At 41.4% G+C, this 23,400-nt stretch overlaps 1 protein-coding gene across 2 annotated transcripts in view; it reads right to left on the bottom strand.

The window, feature by feature from the left end:
* pebp4 (phosphatidylethanolamine binding protein 4) overlaps positions 1-23,400 on the bottom strand; it is a 53,311-nt gene that overhangs the window by 5,155 nt on the left and 24,756 nt on the right. For both annotated transcript variants that reach the window (XM_026186665.1, XM_026186666.1), the window contains 2 exons: positions 3,212-3,257; positions 2,391-2,507 (listed from right to left, as the gene is read on the bottom strand). In XM_026186665.1, the coding sequence (XP_026042450.1) occupies positions 2,391-2,507; positions 3,212-3,257 (163 nt within the window). The remainder of the gene's footprint in view (positions 1-2,390; positions 2,508-3,211; positions 3,258-23,400) is intronic.

Below are 23,400 nucleotides of genomic sequence, written 5' to 3'. Positions count from 1 at the left end.
CATAGTTTTTGCTTCTGATCAGTCGATACCAGCTGCTGAGCTTCAAGTCAGGACGTGGAATGCTCGACGCGCGAACAGCGTATGTGCAAACTAACGTGTAGGCTGAAACATCACCCCAAGGCTTCTCTCGAGGCCTTGGGGTTTCCCTCCCGGCATTGTAACACTGTTTCCCTTGACAAACTGACTCGTCGGCACCAAACAGTAGCAGGACATATTAAGGGCTTGCCAAGTGGCTGACAAGTATCACAAGGGTCTGAGTGCCCACGGCTGCCCCCCTCCCCAACCCTGGCACGGGGGCAGCCTCCAGTCAGGGACAGCCAGAGCAATGGGGATTCCCTACGATGACGCCCCTGTGCCCCATGCCAAGAGCGCAGCCCCCCTGTAGTTCCTTGTGTAACAAACCAGCTGTCCCCATCAGTTCAATGACCCACATTCATAACCTTAACGCAGGAGGCACTGCCGACTCCCACGGCTCCTCGCAACAGCCCTGCTCCACCTCTAATTGTTCACCCCCTTTATTAGTAAAGTGATGGCCAGAGATGAAAAGAAAACAGAGAAAAAATCTGAGATGAAATTGAGTCAATGACTGCACTACTGGAAGTGGAAAACGATCATTAGGAGTCTTCCACCCACGGCTAAATGCTCTCCCTTCGCAAATCACATCAATTAATGTCATGGGCTATGAAAAATTCTCTCTGTGTCATACCACATGGAGGGAGGACAGACGCTAATAAGTGAACATACTTAACGGAGGAGGTGGGGAGGCATGGGATTCCCTCCGTTCCTCTTCTCCGTGCGGGATTAACGAGCTCCGGGACAATTGGGCAAAAATAAGGAAGCAGGTAAACCAGAGAATAGGGCCTGAAATATCCCACATGTTTTGTTTCTGCTCATACACCACATTCTTAATGTGTAAAACACTATTGTCAATTATCTATTCTCTTGACATATTATTGTGTCCAGAACTGACCCATCAAATGAAGCGCGTGATTATCCGGGAGAATTTTTTTAATTTCATTTCCCTTGTATCGACAGAGCAGCTAGCAGGAGAGAGGAAGTCTTACAGCGGGAGTTACGCTCATCCACTCGATTAAGGATGGGTGGATCCACTCAGTTCAAATGCTTCATAACGAGTGGGCAACTTCTGTGTGAGAGCAGTTTATTTTGCACAAGAATACATTAAAAATATTCTAAATAGTAAACTATTATTCATGCTAGTATTACTTCAGCTTAACCAGCTGTGACATCGCGAATGCCCCAACGATGCGGCAAGAGTTCATCGCAACCTCCCCAAAGTGCGCCGAATAAGTAACATACTACAAACTATATCTCTTTTGACACTTCTTTTTCCAAAGGTTTCAACATCAAACAGACCTCAGCCTAATGTGCCCGGATTGTTTGCTGACAAAGCTGTCAAAACTTCAAACAGCCGAGACTGGCAGCTCCACTTATTCACGGCCGCAGCGCTTGAAGTCTCAAACCACCCTGATCTCCCCTCAAATCACCGGCTGTGACCTGACTCGAATAGACAGATAGACACGCCTCCTGTGAGGTGCTGTACTGTGCATCCAAGTGCTACAGCCCACCTTCCCACACAGACTTCAGGGGGATGGAAAAGTACGAAAAAAAAGAAATAAATCCAAAAGCGTAAACAAAACAATACCTCTGCAAGACAAACAAGGTTGAATCAAAGGATGTATGGATATAATATCATCAAACTAAAACGACCTTTCACGTGGAAGCATGTGACGTAGTTGATGGGCCTTTTAGGTTTGGCGGAGGTTAACAAGACGTGGTCAGGCAGACTCGTGCAGGTGTGCGTGGGAGCCAATAATACTTGTCTTGACCCCGCAGGCATTAACGCTGCAGCAGACTTACTCACTAACCTCATTAACATTTCCCTTGTTAAGTTCAAGCATTTGGAGAAAATTATCTTCCTAAAGCAACTCCGAATGCTTTGATTAAAGCATCTTAATTGTGAATTATGCAGAATGACATGGGTCTTTATGAAACAAAGGCAGCACAGTGAATCGCAACACTAACAAAGATCAAGTTTATAGTAAAACGTACTCAATCAACACAGATATTTCAGGAGTTGCAGAGCCTAATGTGGAAATATTACACCCTAAATTAAGGAGTACTCCCTCTAAAGGAAATGAATATTGTAAAATGACGTGGCTTCTTATTGTCTGTTCCAAAAATACTTTCCCAAAAACCACAAAAACCTATAATGTGAGAGGAACTGTTAGGTTTCAATTCCTTGCTGTAAACTTTCATTGCTGATTCAACAGATAGATGCTGGCAACCAGCCACTGTTGGTATATGATAGATGATACTGCAGTGGGAAAACAATGTAGCAGACTGAAGAAGCTGGTGAGTGGAGTTATTACCCCGGGATGCCTCCTCCTGCTCCGTGAGTGACACAGACGCGTCTGGAGGCTGCTCGAACAACATGAACTGGTAGCGGTGAAAACCAGAGTTCGATGGCGGGGTTGGCGGCTTATAATCTGTACGAAAAACCAAAGAATCAGAATCAGGAGAGCTGAGAGTGGGGACTGGCATTTTATAACAATTGACTGTAAGTGTGTGCTAAATCTTTGACATCCCAATTCTTTTTGTTGTACAGCAAAATCCACGTGGATTATTTAAACCAAAGGGAGCTGTACGGCCATAAAAATCGTTAACTCTGAATTCTGAGAATTCTTTAGTCAGTCTGGGTTGTGGGTAATAAACTGGCTACAGATTTTCTTTGGATAAATCCTCTTTAATCATCACCAACACTGCAAGACAGTAAACATAACCAGCTCCACGGGGGAGGATGATGGCGGCGTGTGCATCTCTGTGTGTGTATGCGAGTACTGGTGCACTTTTTAAGCCCTTTAAATTCACAATAGTGGGAAGGAATTAAAATTACTCTGAGGAGAGGGGTCACGAAAGAGTGACTTAAAGGTTATACAGGAAAAATGTTAAATTCCTCCAAGTGATACAAAAATACTGAAATACTTTAGCATAAATTATAGTAAGACTTAAATCTACAAGTCCAAACAATAATATGGAATTATTCCAACTAATTATATATAATATATACCAGAGCAAATTGCACAGCCTACACACAATCAATGAGTCAGATCAACTTTCTGGAATTAAACTAAACCTGGGAGTAATGAAGCCAAGGTTACACAACGAATAGTCAATAGAAGATCTTACTTACCAGTGAGGGATGTTCCTTCTATTTGTCCTTCCTTGAGTGCACTGCCCTGGAATTTAAAACACAAAAGTTAGCCGGGCAAATTATGAAGCACAGCCTGTTTGTTTTGTGACAAACCCAGCGATAGCAAAGATTTGATAAGAAAGACAAAACAGACAGCAAGCACAGGCTGCTCTTCTTTCAGATTTATGCTCCCATAGGCAAATGTTCTACATTCAATTAGTCCAGTCTTTATAACCACAAAGGCTGGCCATTTAATTTATTTCAAGCCAATGCTAGTAGACTGTATCCTGCTGAAGTAACAGCAAGCTCGAGATCCAATAAACAGTGAAATATTTGGCGATTATTGGGGGAAAAAAAGCTCCAGTACAAGCTTGCATCCACACTGCAGGTTAAAGTATGTCAAAATTAAATATATAAAAGACCAGGTATTTTAATATCAGAATACAAGAGACAATTTTCAGACAAAAGACAGTTCCCAAGCAAATTAAACTACTGAGAAGATTTCCAATTTCCCATATTATTAATTGTATATTAACTTCTTGTTGCCTAGAAACAGATATCATGTAACCCAATGTGAAGTGCAGATATTTTCATAAGCATTTTCTGCTGTATATTTGTCAGGTTAAACTCCCTCAGCCCCAGGAAGCACACAGTCAGGCACTTCACACTGCAAATTGCACACAGGCATGTTTGTTTAATATACTTGGCTATTTACTGCAAGACGGCTGCATCCTTGAGTGGGTGGAAAAGGACTAAATATGCTGTCTGTGAAATGGCCCAAAACCCACTTGAGGTAAGCGTGGAAGTCCCCATCACAGACTGGAGTATGTGGTCTCAGCACCTATTTCTGTCCTCTTTTTGCCACGCACAGGCTCCCCCTACAGGCTGACGGGGGTACTGCGTTAACAAGCAGCACCAAGGACAAAAGACAGGCAGGACCAAGCTGCTTTCCCCCCCAATCTCAGCTTGAAATTCAAGTTCCAGTTTAATAAGAACACATATCCACAGAGAATAAAAACTGTAGTAGGACAGCAGCCCAGAGCAGAAGAAGGTAAAGCAGAAGGATAAAAACAGAAATAATGTTTTAATTTTCATCTTGGGAATGGTGCATCCAGATTATGATTATGATATATGTTTTGAAGAGGATAAATGCATCCAACTGTTGGAACGACATCTTTTCGAGGACACTAATAAACACTTTCAATGCCTATCCAGGTTTCTTGACAAGTAAATTAAAAGCTTTATTTTGCTATTTACTCATACGTGGGACAGGGGACTATTTAAAGCAGACCAACCATAGTTTGACTTCTCTCTTTGCTTCTTGAAGACTGCAGCTGTCACCTCGCAGCAGATGAAATGTACTTTGAGGATGATAACGGTTCATAATGCCAATTAAAATGCTAAAACTACAGTTATAAGCACACAGAGTGTGCAGGTCTATGTCAGAATGACTGAGATGCACAAACGACCTTAGCATATTACTATCAGTTTCAAATAGTAATTCACTCTTTCAGCAGATTTAAAGCATGCATTCTGTATCGTGCATATGCTCTTATCTATAATCCTGTAACCTCTCTTTAAAAATAACAGCAAGCATTGGAGTGTTTACACAGACTGATCAAATTCAGAAGATTAGTTTCAAATGTGAGTATCTTCATCCACCGATCGGTGAGAAAAAAAAAAAGCTTTATTTAGAAATAGCAAGTGTCCTGCAGCCTGCAGAATCCAAACCCATTGCCATAGCAACAGGTAGTCAACATTTGAACGTGCAACATTTTCCCACATCTTAATGCTCAGTTCTCGCTCATCCTCCCAGGCACCCTGTGCCCTTTTAATTTCATTATAATACATAGTGTATAAACAACAGCAAATGAATAAAATATTGAAATTTAGCCAAATAATAAAAGAAGTCAATAATATGCGGAGTCAATAATATGCCGATCTAACACACAATCACATATATTATTATTCACAAGAAATCAAAAAAAAAAATCAAAAAAAAAATCACAAAAGTAGTTTAAGGGTTGGAGTGATTAATCTGTACGGAGCAGAGCTGCTATCACAGTCGCTGTGACCGAACAGGGCCGTGCTGGGGTTGCTGATCCTAATGTTCACTGGGGAGTGACGCACTTACTCACTGTGACCCACAGGGCAATCTCACATGGGGGGCGGCCTCCCTCAGGGACTTGGTTGTGGGGTGTGACGCCAAACATGACAAGTTGGCATCGCTGAATGACAGCCACGATCTGTGTTAATAACCTTTATGAAGAAACGCCCATTTTAAGGTATGGGTATGTGTAGCATGTTATCCTTGCAGTATTTATGATAATAAAAACAAAAAAACATTTGGATCTTTTGAAGTTGTGGAAAAAAATACTGAAAATTCAAAAGACAATCATCAGGCTGGACCGTGGAACAGTTTAATCAGACTAAAAACTTTAAGCATAAAATGATTTTCGTATTAACCCCACCCATGAAAAATCTGTGAGTGATTCATCTGATTGTTGATGAAGAAAGAATCCAAGACTGAGATTCACTAGTATGCCAAGAGAATTTGAATGCTGCTTATAAATCTGTAACATTTATAGAAAAAAACCCCTTCTGTAGTGAAAATAAGCATAATATTACTTTACTAACCGAGATAACCTAAGACATCAAGATACTCTGAGGCACGATATCCAAGACTTTATACACTGAAGCTGTTTTCACACCTAAACTCTGAAATAAGTCACAGGAGTCAGGTCGGGACATCGTTTGGAGTTGCCCTTTCTAACAGTAGCACGCAGCAGGAGATAGTCTGCCTCAGCTGCAGTCTCACAACTTGAAATGCTCCGGTTCGTTTAGAAGAGGGAGCTGTCTGCATTTAACTGCAAGGACACATGATCCCCAGGCTGTTACCTGCACTATTAACACATGGACTTCACACTGACTTTGCACTACGGGGATCTAGCAGGTTAAATTTGTCAGGTAATTTCTAGAAAGGTAAATGGAGTAAATGACTCTAGGTGACTTGATCTATAACACAGATCTATAAGTAAAACATAGATATTAGAAGAAATGGTTTAATGACTGTGTAATAAAGGGCTTGATGATATATTTTCCACTCTAACATATACACATAAATTGTATATTAACACTATAAACTTCTTCCTTTCTCTTAAAAAATACAGTTTCCTCAAAAACATGCCCAGGGAATAAACAGTGCAACGCTTTTGCTGTACAAAATCTATGTTCACCAGCAGTTGTATTTTTGGCTTGTTTTTTTTTGACCTCAAGCTGAAGATAAAAGACACATTGCATAATGCAGATGTCAGAGAAAACAGTTGTTTTCAGCTATTTTCTATATGCTCGACCATAAAGCCAATGTGAAAAACGCAGCTTATTCATTGAAAACATTCAAACATAGATCTTCTATCATTAGCTGTTCATGTAAGAAATGAGCTCAGATTGAAGCGCTGTGTAGAAAACCAGCAGAACATTAAAATCAGGATCTTTACAAAATAAAGAAAAAAAAGCCTAATGGAGTACTCACGGCTAATATGTCAGTGTTTTAACTGTTGTGCTATTTCAGCAGCTGAAAGTTGAAAGACACTAGAAACAGCTTCATTCTCTATGCAAGACAAACATTACCACTGTTTCCCTGTAAGTATTTTCTCATTTACATTTTAAATGTCTGTGTTCGTGAGATTCTTCTATGCTCATTCACTGCACTTAAAACACAGATACCACCAAGCTTTCTGTTCATAATGCAGTAATGCACTGCTCACCATGCATAAAAAACATGGTGATGGGTATTAAAGTTTCATACCAACACATATATTCATAGTACTGTATGCTCATTGAAGTAAATATCTAATCAGTCAATCAAGTCAGGAAATAGACGACTTGCTGAAGTTCAAAGTGAGCATCACAGAAGGGATGAAAGGTGACTTAAGTGACTTTAAATGTGTCACAGTTGTTGGCGGCAGACCGGATGGTTTGAGTATTTCAGAAACTGCTGATATACTGGGATTTTCCCACACAGCCATCTCTAGGGTTTACAGAGAATATCTGCCGGCAGTTGTCTGAGTGAAAATGCGTTGCTCGTACAGGAGGTCAGAGGAGAATGGCCAGACTGCTTTGAGCTGATTGGAAGGTAATAGTAACTCAAATGCCCGCTGGTTACAACCAAAGTATGCAGAAGAGCATCTTTGAATACACAACACGTCAAACCTTGAAGTAGATGGGCTACAGTGGTAGATGACCACAATGAATGCATCTCCTGCCAGTTAAGAGCAGGAAACTGCAGCTACGGTACTGCCTAAATCTTCTGTTTCCAAAATTGTCCACTGTCTGGTCTAAGATTAGATTCTGCTGCGACATACTCAGTAAGGTTTGAATTTGGCGTAAACATGAAAGCATGGATCCATCCTGCATGTATCAATGGTTTGGGCTGGTGGTGTAATGGTGTAATGGTGTAATGGTGTGAGGGACATTGTTATTGGCACACTTTGAGTGTTTAAAATGTCGACTTGAGTATAGTTGGTGACCATGTAAGACCACAGTCCACTTCTGATAACTGTACTCAGCAGAATAACAATTATTTCTTGTTTCTTGTTTAATCTATGCTATGAATTTTTTAAATAATCACTGTAAAGTCAAATATTACGAATTCCTGAATTTTAATGCTCCAAACTCTTTCACCAAGAAACAATTTAAGTTCTTCTCTTTAGAAACTATAATGAAACAAACAAAGCATTTCATGGATTACCCAGACTGAGTTAACTCACCAGTAAAAAGACTCGAGTTATTTGGGAGATATTATAAGCAATGCATATGTCTCGTATCCTCATTTGAGGGGAATACCCATTTAAGCTGTGATAGTGAATCACACACTGAGCAATGTGGGAACACCAGCTACTAACAGAGATAAAAACTGAAAGTGTCAATGTGATTTATGCCGATGCACGAGGGTGTTTAAGTCTATCGAGGGGAGACTAACTAAATATCTCCTGGTATGCACTAAAAACAGTGAACAAGGAGCAGCAGTGGGATTGGAGATTTGACGCCTAAATGGGGCAGATTTGGTTTTTGTGTTGTTCAAGGTGGATCTCTTTTGTGCCACTCTTATCATAAAGGTGAATCCAAACAACATAATATTCTGCTGGTGGCACGTGCACTGGTAAAAAAGAAATTTACCACTTGTCTTAATTTAAGCTAAGTATTTTTGTTTCTTGATATGTTTGTGAGAGCGAGGCCACGCAGTGAACAGGGGGAACCCCCTTTGAAATGGAAGGCCTGAGTTCAAGACACTAGAGCAGGAAACGCACGCCCTTGGAGGTTGCCCTTAAAAAGACAGTGTCCCTGCAAGCTGTTGTAAAGCTGACCCCGACCTCTGAGCCACCCGCGAAGGCCAATCACGGCCAATCATACAAATATCAACATCTATATTCATTACACAGTTTAAACACATATGAAATATCATTAAGTTATAATCCAGAGTTCGTTTCCAGATCTTAAAGAAACAGCATTTACTAAATATTTGTTTTGTCACTCGTCTCGGCTCGTTAAATGTAGGAGCCAGTCACGTCTAACTTATGTGCGCCCAGCTGTGGTGTTACATTCATCGTGGCGTTGCTTGCCTTCATGTTTTACTGACTATTTCACACTCTGACTCAAACAAAGGCAGAAAGGATCCCAAACAACCTACACATTATGAGCAATGAATAATTTCTGATAATCTAGAAAAAGGCATGCGGCAGAGCTTTTTCTGTGGGTCACGTAAAAGCCTGACACGCTAACCACCAACCAGCAAATTTATCTCAATCCATAAAATGAATCAGAATTAGTTCAGACTTGATAGCGGTATTATTACCATCATGAAATTCTTAAAAAAGATAGTAGATGGGACCCCAGGCGCATCTCCGCTTTGTCTGAAAATGGTGAAACAAGGTGAGATGTGTCACTTTATGAAAGTGAGCTTAATGCTATACATGAATTTCTAACTTCTCTTGATCTTAGGGCAGTAGATGAGCAGTGTGTTTGTATAATGTGTCTACATAACTTCCGCTAGGAATCCTCCGACACGAGCCGATAGGTAGGAGTCCACAAAGAGGCGGTGGGTGGGTGCAGGGGTGCGGTTTCAGCAGGAATACCCGCTTGCCCAACAACTCTTCTCCTTCTCTATGTGGGTGAGTGCTTCCCTTTGTCAGCAAGAGTTACTCATGCACCTCCTTGTATATCCACCACTTCCCCCTCCCTTGCACACCCTGTAAACCCACACCTACGACAATCAGCACCCACGTCCTTCTAATGCAGTTCTGAGAGCATCATTCTCCCTTTTACTTGCAGTCAGGCTAACAGACGGGGAGAGAGAGCATGACAGATGGTGTTCACAGCTCTATTTCTGAGGCTGGACTTGTACTGCCACCGCCACCCCTCCCCTCCACCCTCCCTTGCCGATTCCACTCAAGCCAAGTGCTTATGACTACCTCCTCATCTTCGCCTCAGTAATCAGCCCATTCATTTGCAGGGTTATTGTGAATTAAAAGTCCTTGCCTCACAAGGAACCTCACGGTTTACAGGTTAAACACAGAAAAATCGCATCATTGCTCAACTACAGAACGTGTAATCCAGATATAAATGGAAAAAGCACCAAATTTATGTTCAAAATTATTCAGAGTTTAGGCAAAGTATACAACATTTTGCTTACAAAACAGTAAAAAATTATGCAGTAAATTAGAATATTTTGTGAGTCTGGATTCAGCCCCCACCCCCTTTCTTTTATGTCCCAAAATGCACAGGAACTATAGGAGCAGTGACCCAGTCAAAGGCAGGCTCTCCTATGCACGCTGTTGTCTTTATCAGCATAGCAGACATTCCCATCAGTCGAGTTCAAACTTGTGGCGTGTGCCACTTCTTTTACACCACAGGGGTTTCTCCGGTATCTCTACTCATGCTGAAAAGGTTTCCTCGAAATCCCCGTTTTAGTTTTTGCCCTGAGCAGCGATACTGGATGATTACAACACATAAACAGCTGCATGCATGACACCTTTTAATGACCTGATCCTCAGATAGGATGTGGAAACAATCTTTCAGCCGCCAACTTTGGCCACCAACTGTGACGCCATGTTTATGGCCATGTAAGTGTCATTCTCCTGCATAAAAGCTCAGATATGATCAATACTGGGCACCAAAAGCTTAGCAAAAACTGACAGCCAGCCAACAGTTTGTGAGCACTGTGGAAAAAGTTGCCAGTTTTCTAAAGGTTGTTACTTCATCTCAGATGGGTTACTTCATCCTTGCCAAACCTGTCCAGGCCCCATGCCAAACTTTAAACTAGAAGAAGGAACACTTGCGGTACACTCTTGCTTTTCCTCGTCTTTACTTCAGTTTTAGGACGATGGCACCAAGCAAGTATTCTACAGCCACACATTTGGGATTATGGTTGATCTGGCTTCATAAACTTTGGCTAACAACGGAGAAAACTAAAAGCCACTATGTGTTACAGTCTGGGGTACCACTCAGGATTTAATCGGGCTGACGTGTAACTGGTTTGTCATCTCACCCATGTGTTGTGACTGTGCCAATCCTCCTAATCAGCACAACAGTGACTGCTGAGCCTCCGAAGAAGTCGGAGGCTGATATAATTGAGCAATTTCACATATTGCTGTAAATCTGGTGGCCTAAAAGACAACAGGTATTGGCCAGAAGAATTTACAGATTCAACTGTGAACTCCTGCTACTATTTAGCCCACCTGAGGCACCTATCACTAAGCTGTTATCACATAAGCAAAGCATGCCTAAAATTTTCCTGGACTTAATGGACAGTCTAGTGCATTCCCCACTAGTGAGTGGGCTTCATGTTTTCCGTTGCCTGCATGCTCTGTATACACAGAGTATTTCCAGTAGAGTAACTGCAACTTAAGATAACAGCTTAAGATTTCATTACTGCTCTTTAAGGATCCCTCAACACGACTGCACATTAAAGATTATTCAGGGTTAGGAGGAAAGCCGCCTAACGTCTGATTTAGACTTCTATGGTGAATCTTTGTAGAGCCTACAACGCAAACTACGTGAGTGACTAATGCTGTTTTCAGCATTTGCACTTGTGTGTGGTGCATTATTTGTTAATTACCATGTGGTAGTGTTCTGGTGTTTTACATGCAATTCCCCCCGCAGCCGTCACGAGGAGCCACCTTTCTACCAACCAACAGAACCTACTCGTTTTTAGCTACACTGGATGTACGTGTTATGTTACTAATAATGCACAGTGAACTTTTCCTAGTTCTGCACATTGAAGGTTTTCCACTGGCAAACCAGCAAGATACTATTATTTTAATAAGCCCTAGTGAGTGCAGAGTGTTTGTCACATGGATAGCATTGCTTCATTAGCAGCTCAGGTAAACAACTTTAGCTTGCTGGTGGAAAGTGGGCACACAAAAAAGGTTACTATATTCTCTGGCGTGGCTTGTGTCTTTGTGGAGCTAGCTGCAAGACAGCAGGTATATAGAGTTTCTTTTTGCTTCATGATTTCTATTATAACAAAAATTAACTAATGCTGAAGAGTAGCTTCATAGCTAACAGCACACTACAAGCCAAGTGTACATCACTATTAACTAGGACTGGATACATTGATATTGCTGATGGCTCACTAACAGGCCTTGACAAAGCACAGTACTGCATGACCTGGGAGTTGCCAATATGTTCAGCCAATAAGCACAGCTTTTGCTTATTGGCTGAGCTGGTACTGAAAGGCTGACACTTTTAACATACGGGTTATGCTCATTTTTGTACAGTTAGTGAGGCAGCTGTACACCATCAAAATGCAGGAAAATGCACAAGTGGTAAACTTCATCTTATACATTCAAATATACTACAGTGATGGAATTATCAAGAGTTATCCAAGTAGTCACACACAGCTACAATGTCTTTAAAACATGTACTAAGTCAAAGCATTTTTAGTGGTATTTGTGGCTGTGTCTTTTGAACCGAATGGGATGGAATCTGGGGTGTATGGTTAGTAGAAAAATATAATTTGGAGGAGAGGGTAAAAGGAACTGGGGGCGTCATCCTTGATCTGCTTCAGTGCATGAACAAATTAAGACACTTAACAATAGCCTGCTGGACTAATAGCTTCAGTAAAGAAACTCATTGGGCTTCGGTAATGAACCTGAGATGGAAACATAAACAGTCCAGTTATTAAGTGAACTCCAGCCACCGCTGAAATCACCTGACACACTGTGACATGCTAAACCTACACTCATTTGGTAATGCTCATTAGCAGGGTGGGATGCTATTACTCAAATCACTGACTTAAGAAACTAGCCGCCCAAACTCATTATCGCACTCATCTATTCAGTCTAATTTGCACACATTACAAAGTGGCTGTGCTGGGCTGGTCATCTCAAACTCAGTGAGCAGATTGGGCCTAACAGGACAGAGTACAGGCCAAAGAGAGCTTTAATAAGCTAATTTTATCCAACCTGGGTGCTGCTTCCCTTACACCTACTGCGTGTGTGTTAGCAAGTATGGGTGCTGATGAGTCTGTACTTTAGTACTGTTGAGGGAAGCCCAAGCTTGAGTTCCCAAGGTAACAGTCGGTTTGAGTGGGGGCTGGCTGACTCATTTGAAGGGAATCCTGGAACCAGAACAAGGCTGCCCACTCGCCCCACCCCCAGCTTCATCAGCACAACAAGCAAACAAGGCGCTGACATGTCCCCATGTAGGGCTTCCCACTGACGGGGGTGGCACTGGAAAATCCCAGCCTGAGCTTGCCTACAAGTAGCATCAGAGGACATGCACGCACAAGCACGAGGCCTCCGCGCTTCATGGCTTCGCTGGTTTCTGCCGGCAAGACTGGAAATCCATGGAGATTGTAGATGAAGAAATTACAATAGAGCGGTAGGCCTACAAATACGTCGAGACACGTGCTGGATTTGATTAGTACATAAAAGCACGGGGGAGATGTAAGGGGGGCAGAGGAGGAGGTTGGAGCTTACTGACGAGTCCATGGCACTGAATTAAATCATCTTTTTTTTTTTTAGCTGTGAACAGTGACACAAAATAAATGAGAATCAAAAACCTTGTGGGCTGGCACATGAAGTAGGAGGAAGGGAGTCAGAGGGAGAGGAGGATGAAGGAGGAGTAGGTGGACAAGAGAACTAACTCTTTCCCACACAGTTAATGGAATTATTAAGAAATTAAAAGAGATCAACAGGCGTGTAATTGACCATTTAATTAGCTCAAGGTCAGGTTGTTCTTTTGACTTTGGAGGGGCGGTTGGCCGAGGTCTAGATTCGTAGGAAAACTTTGGGCAAGCAGCTTACAATTTACAACAATTAAATCGTCACGTATTGTTTCCGCACAGTGGTAACACAGTCTTTCGATTAAATTAAGCCAAATATGCGTTATTCACAAAAAGCCAAAGTCATAAAGTCGACATACTATTAGAAAACACAATAAATGTTTTTGGAAAAAGTACATTCTGGCCACAAAACAGAAACTGTACATGTATATTCAGTAATCTCGCTGTGCAGAGTAGCCATTTGATTTGCTTCTGTCCACAGTTACATCTGTTGATAACTCCACAGTTCATTCAGTGTCTTTAGTCATTAACAACTGAGAGCTGGTACAAAGGGATTTAAGAGGCAGCATTACTGTTTTGAATCGCTGGATGTTTAATTCTTCTATTATAATTGAGGCAGGAGCGAGACAGAGGTTATGGTAACTGCTGGAAACCTGTCCCACTTCACAGAAAGGTTAATGAACCTTACAAGTCCTATGGGAGATGGAGTATGCTGTTAATTTGACAAACGTGGGAAATAAATGCTTTTATGCTTTTATTGACGGTGACCAATAGCGGCCTTTGCTGGAATGAAAGGTTTTAGTCTTTTAGGTGCTTTGCTATGAGGCAAAACAATAATGTGGAATGCATTTGTTGGAAGAAACTAAGTACATAATTGTTTGAATAGCAATTTCAGGCCAAAAAGCATCTTCATTATTAATTCCTACTTTTGGGGAAAATATACTGCGCAAAATGTACAGTAACCTAATTCATGTTATGAAACAGCTGCCTTTATTCTGAATACATTTGTGGGAATGAGGGATTTTTAAAAAGCTGTACTTTAAAATCTACATATTTCCACATTCCATTTTATGCACCATTGGTCTGGGTTTCATTTTAACAGGGCACCAAGGGTGTAATATGCTGACAGTTGGAGAGGATCATGTGAAACAGAGTTGGTGTTCACCTGAAATAGTCTGTGGGCTAGATGGAAACATCGCAAACGGCGGCTGTGATCTGATCAGGATGGGGTTTTAGGCACAGGACCAGCTATGTATACAGTACGCACGATTAAGAGATTAAATGGATAATCTCCTTCCCATTCAAAGACATTGATGGAGGCAGAGAGCTGGTTTCACAGACTTTCATTCTGGTTTTTAAATCTAACCCAAGAGATTCAAAATCCATGTTCATCAGCTGCTCACCTCTATGATCTCCCATAAAACAAACCTATAGAAAAGGGGTGAGCTTAAATCAATAGAGAAAAGGACAGAAAGCCTTCTGGAACAATTTAATTCGAAGAAGATACAACAACTCATGTTTTCCCCCCAGCAGGTGACACTGATACCATGAAATCCTCATAACAAAATGTGTCAATAAATGTTCTCTGATCTTCTACCCCTTCGGTTAAAGACGTCAAGAAATCAAGTACTCTAAATCAAGTGCAATCCAGCGATCTACATTAGAGTTTTTCTTATGTGAACATAATAATCAAAATATGGCAACATATCTCTTTCCTTTCCTGTATTTTCCAAATTGTACTGAATTTATTTCAGTTTAAATGCACAACTAACACTGTGGCATGGCTACTTTTACTCAAGTAAAATGTTTGAGTACTTTCTGTGCCACTGATTAAAAAGCCCCCTATCATTTTCATTCAGGTGGAGCTGAAGAGTGTTTTTAAGGTTAAAAGAAATCTACGTTGACTGTTTGTAGGAGGACATTAAGAGCAGACAAATTCAAGCATTTTCGAACACTTCCTTTTTGTTCTTCGTATAAGAAGATTACACAAACATGGGTCCTTTTAAGCGGATTGAACAAACATCTAGGGCTGTCAGTTTTTTGGAGAGGACAGTGCCCATTCTCAGCAGGTGCAATTTCTATGATCAGCACAGCTCCTTTTTAAGCTCTCTCTTTTTAACATCAGGTTTTATTTTTGCGCAGATGCCTAACTGGCGTCAGAGCAGCTTAAAAGACTGCAAACTATCACCGTCCTAACCTTATAGACCTGCCTCACATGTCTTCATGCAGCCAGCCCTGGTCTCGTTCTTCTTGATACCCCCTTCTCTACTGAGCCAGCTCACCCTCTCTGTCTCTCACTCTCACTTTCTCCCAGCTATACTATGGGCACTGATTCATGTGCCTGTGCGTGCACAATGTTTGCCAGAGGAACGCACAAGAATCCGAGCTCCACAATCCCTCTTAACCTCTGACCTTGGCTTATTGTTACCTGTGAGCAGCACTGTGGCAAACATGTTGTACAAGTACTGTACAGCCCTGCAAGCTGTTTGTGTTCTGCAAGTATGGAGGGCAGGGGAGGAGGGAAGGAAGAGAGGGAGCTATTTAATCCCCCCCAAAGGAACTCCCCTCTCAACCCGTATCGTGAACTCGCAGGCAAATCGCGTTGCTGGAAGGCACACCACACACACACTGCTGTCTTTTTAATTTCATCAGCTGAAAGAAATCTATACAGTGCTTTGGAATCCGACTGAGCTGCAGAGAGAAGTGAACTATACAGCACCCTGGAATGTAAACAGGTTTCTCACCAAGTGTAGCATAAAAATACCACATTGCAACAAACCTCTTGGCTATGATAATGGTCAATGGTACAGATCAGAGGTCTTAGTAGATTTTATGTTTGTTAGTCCTACAGCATATCAATAAGAACAACTTGAACAAATCCAGAGAGCAACTCAGAAGAAATGCAGCATTCATACTGAAATTACTCAAGTGTAATAAGCATAAAATACCGGATTCTAGTGAATGCTTTCTATTGACGGCCGATTTTCAGTTGCCATTACAAAAAGCATTATCTCCTGGGAATATTAGGAGCACTGTCATTAAAATCCCTTGCAGTCAGCTGCTTGGTTGAGACCAGATATGGGCTGTAATCTGCGGAGAAAGGGCTCCTTTATTATCCAATGTTAGTAATTGTCAAGTATTGTTACATTCACAGAAACGGGCACAATATTTATTTAATATCAGTAAAACCGAGCCAGACTAGGTTCTATTTTTCTATCCGTCTCTACAGATAACTGTCAAAACTCCACCACCAAGCGTCGGTAACTCTGACATACCGTGCACACTGCTTTCTGGGCACGTGTGCTGCGCTTTCTTACCAGTTGTAATTATTTATCCATTACACAATACACTGTAGATCTTTGCACTACGCTCCACTTTCCGACTTTTACAGTTAGGATAACTTTTGGAATCCAAACAATCAGTACGTACATTTAGACAGGCCCCTATAATATCTGTCAACTTTGCATTCATAGCTGTCACACTTAATTATCATGCCAAAATACAAGAAAATACATTGGCTGCAGGAGGTCCTTTGTGAAGTCTTTGTTTTTGTGTACAATTAACTGGCAAGCATGCCATATACTTAAGTAAGGGCTATTTTAGGTGAGCATAATTGTTAGTGAGTTGTTTTTATCAGCATGCCTCACTCCCCTTCTCCAGGAGACACCCCTAAGAGGAAGCATTTTCCACGGCTGCGGCCCGAGCAACCCCCCGCTAACCCTGACATTTGTTCATTTGCCCGCCCCTCTCTTTGTGGTTTCCGCGCCCGCTTTTTCCTCCCCTCTCCACGTCTGTCAAAAATTGACCACTTTACAGGGGGAACAGGTAGGCAGACTCCGTCAATCCCCCCCCCCCCCACCTGTACCCTGAAACGCACAAATTCGCACGCGGGGCCGACTGCCAAAGATCCTGCTTTACTGACTGAAGTGGAAGGTGGGGGGTGTGTGGAGGGTGGGGGGATGACAAAGACGACAGCTTGTGTGGGGGAACATTGTCTGCGGCTGCGACGAGAAATCTTTTCAGGAAAAACAGGATTTTATACACAATGGTCGTGGGTGTGAAGAAAGGGGGCACATATTAAAAGAAGTGCCTTAATGTGTGCATAGCTACTGGTTTCTTAAACTGCATTCTCATGGACAAGGTCCAATCTGCTCTTTTTTCCCCCTACAAGGCTCTAGTGTGACAGACTGGATCAAAGAGGGCTTTCCAGGTTGTCCTTGTTTTCTTGGAGAGCATTCGTGATATATCCAGGACAGGGCTCAGGCTGGAAATTAATCCAGCACGCTGACACAGTAGACCTATCTGCTTAAATAAAAATAAATGTGCAAGAGATGCGATTTTGGATGCTTCAACTCCCCCCCACCCCCCGAGAAATTTAATTCACATGACAATACAAACAGGAATTTGGGTTGTTATTAGGCCACGCGTAAATGCTGATTATTCCCTCTGCGCCCAAACAACCTTTCCAATTGCTCACAGGAAACCATCGCAGCTCACGTTCTTCATGCAGTGAAACCTCCTCAATCATCTCACCACAGCAACCGTGGCGGGGAGGTCAGTTGTTATAGAGATGGCAAGAGGCTTGGTCTGTTATCAGCTACAGTATTGTGTGTGCGTATAAGCGTGCGTGCACTTGAGTGTGTGTTTATTGTATGTGGACGGGGGATGGAGCTGACAACTGAGCGGAGGATTCTTATGTAATTCTCCCTTTAGGTGGCAGAGAACAGTGAGAGCAGCAGCCCACACTGAAGAAGAACCTGTTTGTTAATAAACTGCAAGTAAGATAACATTGATGTATTATTACATGGTGTTTGTACTCAAGACAAGGGCTGTCGAGATGCAAAAAAGCGCCAGGCAAGTTGGCATGTCGCTTCACAAAGCATTGATTTTTGTCCTGCTAGCACTCCTCCAACTTCTTTCAAACATACACACACGTCCCTGGATGCAGACATCAGAGACATACATGACGGCTGCGCGAAAAAAAAAAGTAATGCAAGAAAAATAAAGCAAGAACTAACAAAGACTAGCGTCCTAAAACGGCAGAGACGAAGAGGAAAGGCTGCTGGAGTTGATATTTTTTTGCAGGGAGGGAGTCCAAAAGATGAACTCCATGTAATACCACCTCTGACATTCAGCCTGGCTCTAGTTGACAGGATGAGCATATGTTCTAAATGCTTAAGCACCTCCAGCTGTGCTTCACTGTTAAGGACTATTGTTGACTTGAACCAGGGGAGGCTTTTGGCTTGTTACGGGAAAAAAAAAAAAAGGGGGGGATGAATGACCTGCGTGCAAAACTTTATCAGGGTTAAACTAATTCGAGCTAAAATACAAAATATGATATCTAATACACAATTTTATGTCGATATCTTGAAACTTTTGAAAATATTCTTTAAATTCTGGCACAACTCTCGTCATCAATCACTTAAACAGGTGCTCCGCTTTACTTCACATATTTATGTTACTGACAACAATCTGTTCGTATTCTTTAAGACACTTACCACAAAGAACATGTGTTTATCCTGTCAGTTTAAGTTTAAACAAAGGATGACAACAGGTGCACCGATTGGAGTTTAGACTGGATAAAGTTGCTTCACAGGACTCGGAGTCAGTAGGCACTTCTGCGTAAAAGTTTGCGAAACCACAAACAAGCAAACTGTTAACCTGGGTTATGAGCATGTTTAGCAACTTTGGAGGGAGAAAAAAAATCACATTAAAAAGGAAAATTGTTCACTTCCTTTGCGCCCACCCCCTTGTCATAAGATATGGATGTCCCGTAAGGTTATTTGTGTTTGCTGGGAAATGAAGTGCTCAACTGGATTAAAAACATACTGCATATGTTTGGAAATCTGTTTCCCTGGGCGTATGAGTGGAGTGAGCGAGCGTGAAGCAGCAGCTTGCGTCTCCTCCAAGAGAGAGGGCAGACACTCTCATCATTAGCTGGGCTACAATGTGCTCCTCTACCTGCTCCAATCTGCACAGCCAGGCTCCGCTCTGACGCCAGACAGATGTTCCCAGCACGAGGTGCAAAGTATCGAGAGGGGAAATGAGAGTGAGCAGGAGAGAGGCAGAAGAATGGAAATATTCAGCAGAGTACACAATAAGAGTTTAATTATGAATAATACCAATGGTTCTTTGTTCTCACAATGAAGCTAGCTATGGTTCGCCTGGCCTTTGGGAAACTGTTTTTGGCTTCCATATGGGGGCAGCTGTCTGTCAAAAATAAACGCTTAAATCATAACATGCCACAGTAGGGATAATTACGGGATAAAGAACAATACAATTATGTATGTTTATTTGCAATATTGGACAGGTATTTTGCTAAAACAAACTCTGAGGCTATTGCAGAGGTTAAAATTGCAACGCTATTGTTGAATGCTTCTTAGAGAGTAATGATCTGCAAAACTGACAGTTTTTGCAAAACTTCACATCAACTATAAACTTTGGATAAAGGCTCATCACTGAGTGCACAGGCAGAAATGTCTCAGTGCATGTAAAACACACAATATCTCCTGAAAAGACACACACTAAACATATTCACAATAATGGTAAATAAGTACAACGAGAATCTGTTGTTGTTGTTTCAAAACAGTCTGTGCCAACATGCAACTCTTGTCCTCTTTTCTGTGTTTTTGTGGTCCTTTAAGATGAGGTGTTTAGAGTTTAAAAAAAAAAAAAAGAAAAGAAAGAAAGAAAATGCTAAAATTTTAATGCTTTCAAGAGCTAAATGGTGAATGAAATGCTGCGAGGCATTGCACGTCTAATAGTTTGCAGATAAAGGACATCTTGAGGTGTGGAGCAGATGATCTCTGCAGGCCTCAGAACTCACAAACACAAAGCCAGCTGGTCTGACACAGTCACAATACTTCACTGTTTGTATTTGCCTGAGCAGCAGCAGAACGCAGGCAGTGTCCTGCTTTGGGAGCCGCTACAACAGAGATGGATGTTAAAGCATGCAAGTCCCTCATGCACCATAATCGCGAATGCACGAAGGATGTGCATGCAACTGGCCTTCGATTAGTCATGAAGAGGAAGCTGATATGTGATGGCTTCCAATCCTCAAAACAGGACAGAGTGATCGGAGTCCAAACAGGCTACGAGGGGTCGTAAATCTCATGTCTTGTTTAAAGAAATGTATCTGAGCTCGGATGATGGCTGCTGCATGGTAGCCTTAGTGTTTCTGCTTCTGGTGGCTATAAACAGACTGTAGAATAACTGCAGAAAAAAGTTGGAGCTCTGAAAAATCCAATAATCATCTCTGTATTGCTTTTGCATGCTAAAAATACTGCAAAGTCACTGACACTGACTTAATATACTGAGTGTATCCCAGTTCAAAGTGCAAGGGGCAGGGGACATCCTGGACATCAGTCTTCATGTATGGAGCATTGTAAACAAAGTTGCAGGCATTCTGCTGCACAGTGAACTAGATGAGAACATTTTAAATCATCTTTCCTGCACCGTGTTTTATAAGAATATTTTTTTAAATATCATTCCATATCGGACAATCTGCTCCCTGAATATCAGCTGATGATATTGGTCTGGCTATAATTATCTATAAAAACCTAAGGCTTTTTTATCTCTTTCTAACCAGTGAGTGCAAAAGTGCATTAACTATAGCACTGCTTTGCAACTTCATATTGCATCATGTTGACTCAACATGCACCAAAATAATGAGAGTATTAGAAAGTTAAAGTAACACCCAGTGCAGTTTATATATATGCTAACTCTATTCAGGTACTAATGATTTGCTTGTTATAGTAATTATTGCTGCGAGTCCGTACCCGAACATCTGTATTGATTTAGTCTCTGGGAGAGCAAAGAGAGGGAGGGAGAGGCTCACAATCTGGAATTCGACTTCGAGAGCGAGACAACAATCTGTTGATGGTTATTTTGGTAATTGTCCACAATTGATGAAAAAAACCCCAAAAACAAAACAAAACAAAACAAAAAAAACAGCGTGTGCTGCAGAAGATTCTAAATGATTGTTACTGTTGTTCAGGGGGTCAGGGAAAATGGGCAGTCGCAATGAAAAATGCATATAGAGCATCTAATAATGCGAGCTCTCACAGAAAAGTGGACAGCTGGTGAGAGAAGACAAGACACCCAGCCACACAGTTTACACTTAATTGCTGGAGTGAATTGTTCTTGGCAGCCAAAAGTAAAGATGTGATATGTGATACACAGTTAAATAAAAGATTTAACACCTGACAAACATTAAAATATGATTGTCTTCAAATTGTATTTGTACAGTTGTTCGGCATGTTTATAAATGTTTGCTGATGCTGTTGGATATAGTTACATTTATTTTTGGGATTTTTTCCTACTGTGTCAGGCACAAATAACAGCTCGACCCAGTTGGGTTTATTTTGAAAAATGACAAAGGAGCTAAAACGGAGGGACTACTTACCGCGTAGTTAAAACCAGAATCTGACTTAATGCTGTTTGTTTAACACAGACTTTAAAGCACAGCTACAATCCAAGCCAAATAGTTGAAGCAAGTCTTTTCCTAAATCTCAGTTTAGCTAAACCCACACTTTAGTAATTTGGTTTATTATCCCACACTTGGTTCTTTGATAGCAGGCAGACTCATAATTATACGGATGTGTTCTCTCATTTATCAACGTATCAAAACTGCTGTCAGGATTTTTTCCCCCCATTTAACTTAACTAGCTTGGCCCACAGTTGTTATTAATCTCTGGCTCTCTTCCACAGTGTGTCTTTTGTCCCTCCCCCTCACCCCCAACTGGTCGCAGCAGATGGCCGCCTGGTCTGCTGGAGGTTTCTTCCTGTTAAAAGGAAGTTTTTCCTTCCCACTGTCTCCAAGTGCTTGCTCACAGGAAGTTGTCTGATTGTTGAAGCAACTGATGTTGTGATTTGGTGCTATATAAATAAATTTGAATTGAACTGAGCTTTAGCAACATCAGGACTGAGCTGTATTTTCTGGTTTGAGTAAACCACACTTGGATGTGCCACAGATTTTACAGCAGGGCTTTGGACCGACACCAGCTTGTGACCCCTGAAGCTGGTTTTGTGTCTGAAACCAGAGACCTTTTATGCACAAGGCAAATATGTTAATCGCAACAACACAATGTCATTATCTTAAGATTACTATTGATAATCATTCCAAAAGAAAGACATCTGCTACTTGGTTGGTCCGGTCGGCCTGATAATGTTCACACTCTGATTCACAAGTATCCTTCTCAAGTGCGTCTTACACAGCAGTCACGTAATTAAAAAACCCTCAGCAGCATGTTTTGATAGGTGAACAGCTGAACATGCAGAGCAAGGTAAGGTGAGGAACCTATCTAAACACAAGGTACTCTAGCAGGTCTTTGCTGTGCTATCATTGATTCTCTAATGAGACTTTGGTGGAGATATCGGTGTAAATCTGTAGCGCCGTGCTGCTCAGTCCAGCCTGACCTCACTTTATTCTCAGTTAAATTAAAGAAATGTTTTTCTTCATAACTCCGGATATGGATAAAAAAAAAAAAAATAAAAATAAAAATCCACACTAATTATGGAAACATCCTCATCTAGGGCAAGATTGCATGACCTTGTGCTAATGAATATATATGAAAAGACTATGGCTGCTGCAGCTCACACCATCTGACGAGTGAGGATCAAAACACTGATTCCTTTGACATTTGAAAGCATGACCCCTGACTTCAGCTAAAGAAACTTTCCTTTCAGAGTAATCTACCATCAAACACATTGTTACAAATAACTAGTGAATGTCAAATATTAGCACACAGAACTTTTTATTTTAAATTCACATGAAACAATAATGCAAAGAATAAATTTAAAAAAAAATCCTCAATCATATTTGACTGTGACTCTAGTCTTTTCTTTCTGAATTACATATACTTATGCATTCATTCAAAAATTGACCGACATTGCTGTCAAAACCGCTGAACCAAATCAAAATCCAATACATTCACATCGGCACTTCAAACAAAACTGAGATTTTATGATGTCACCTAGGCACCCTGGTCAATTAAACACCTCCCACTACAGTTGGCATCACTCAAAAGGCTCATTAACCCTTCTGACCAACCACCAGTCACAATCAGAAAAACATCCCATCACATTGGCCAATCCCTACATGGGCAACGCAGGTCAACACCCA

The sequence above is a fragment of the Astatotilapia calliptera genome, chromosome 12 (assembly GCF_900246225.1).
Source record: "Astatotilapia calliptera chromosome 12, fAstCal1.2, whole genome shotgun sequence".
In the NCBI taxonomy this organism is placed as follows: domain Eukaryota; kingdom Metazoa; phylum Chordata; class Actinopteri; order Cichliformes; family Cichlidae; genus Astatotilapia; species Astatotilapia calliptera.
Note: the sequence above shows the minus strand (reverse complement) of the source record. Positions and strands in the feature narration are given on the sequence as shown.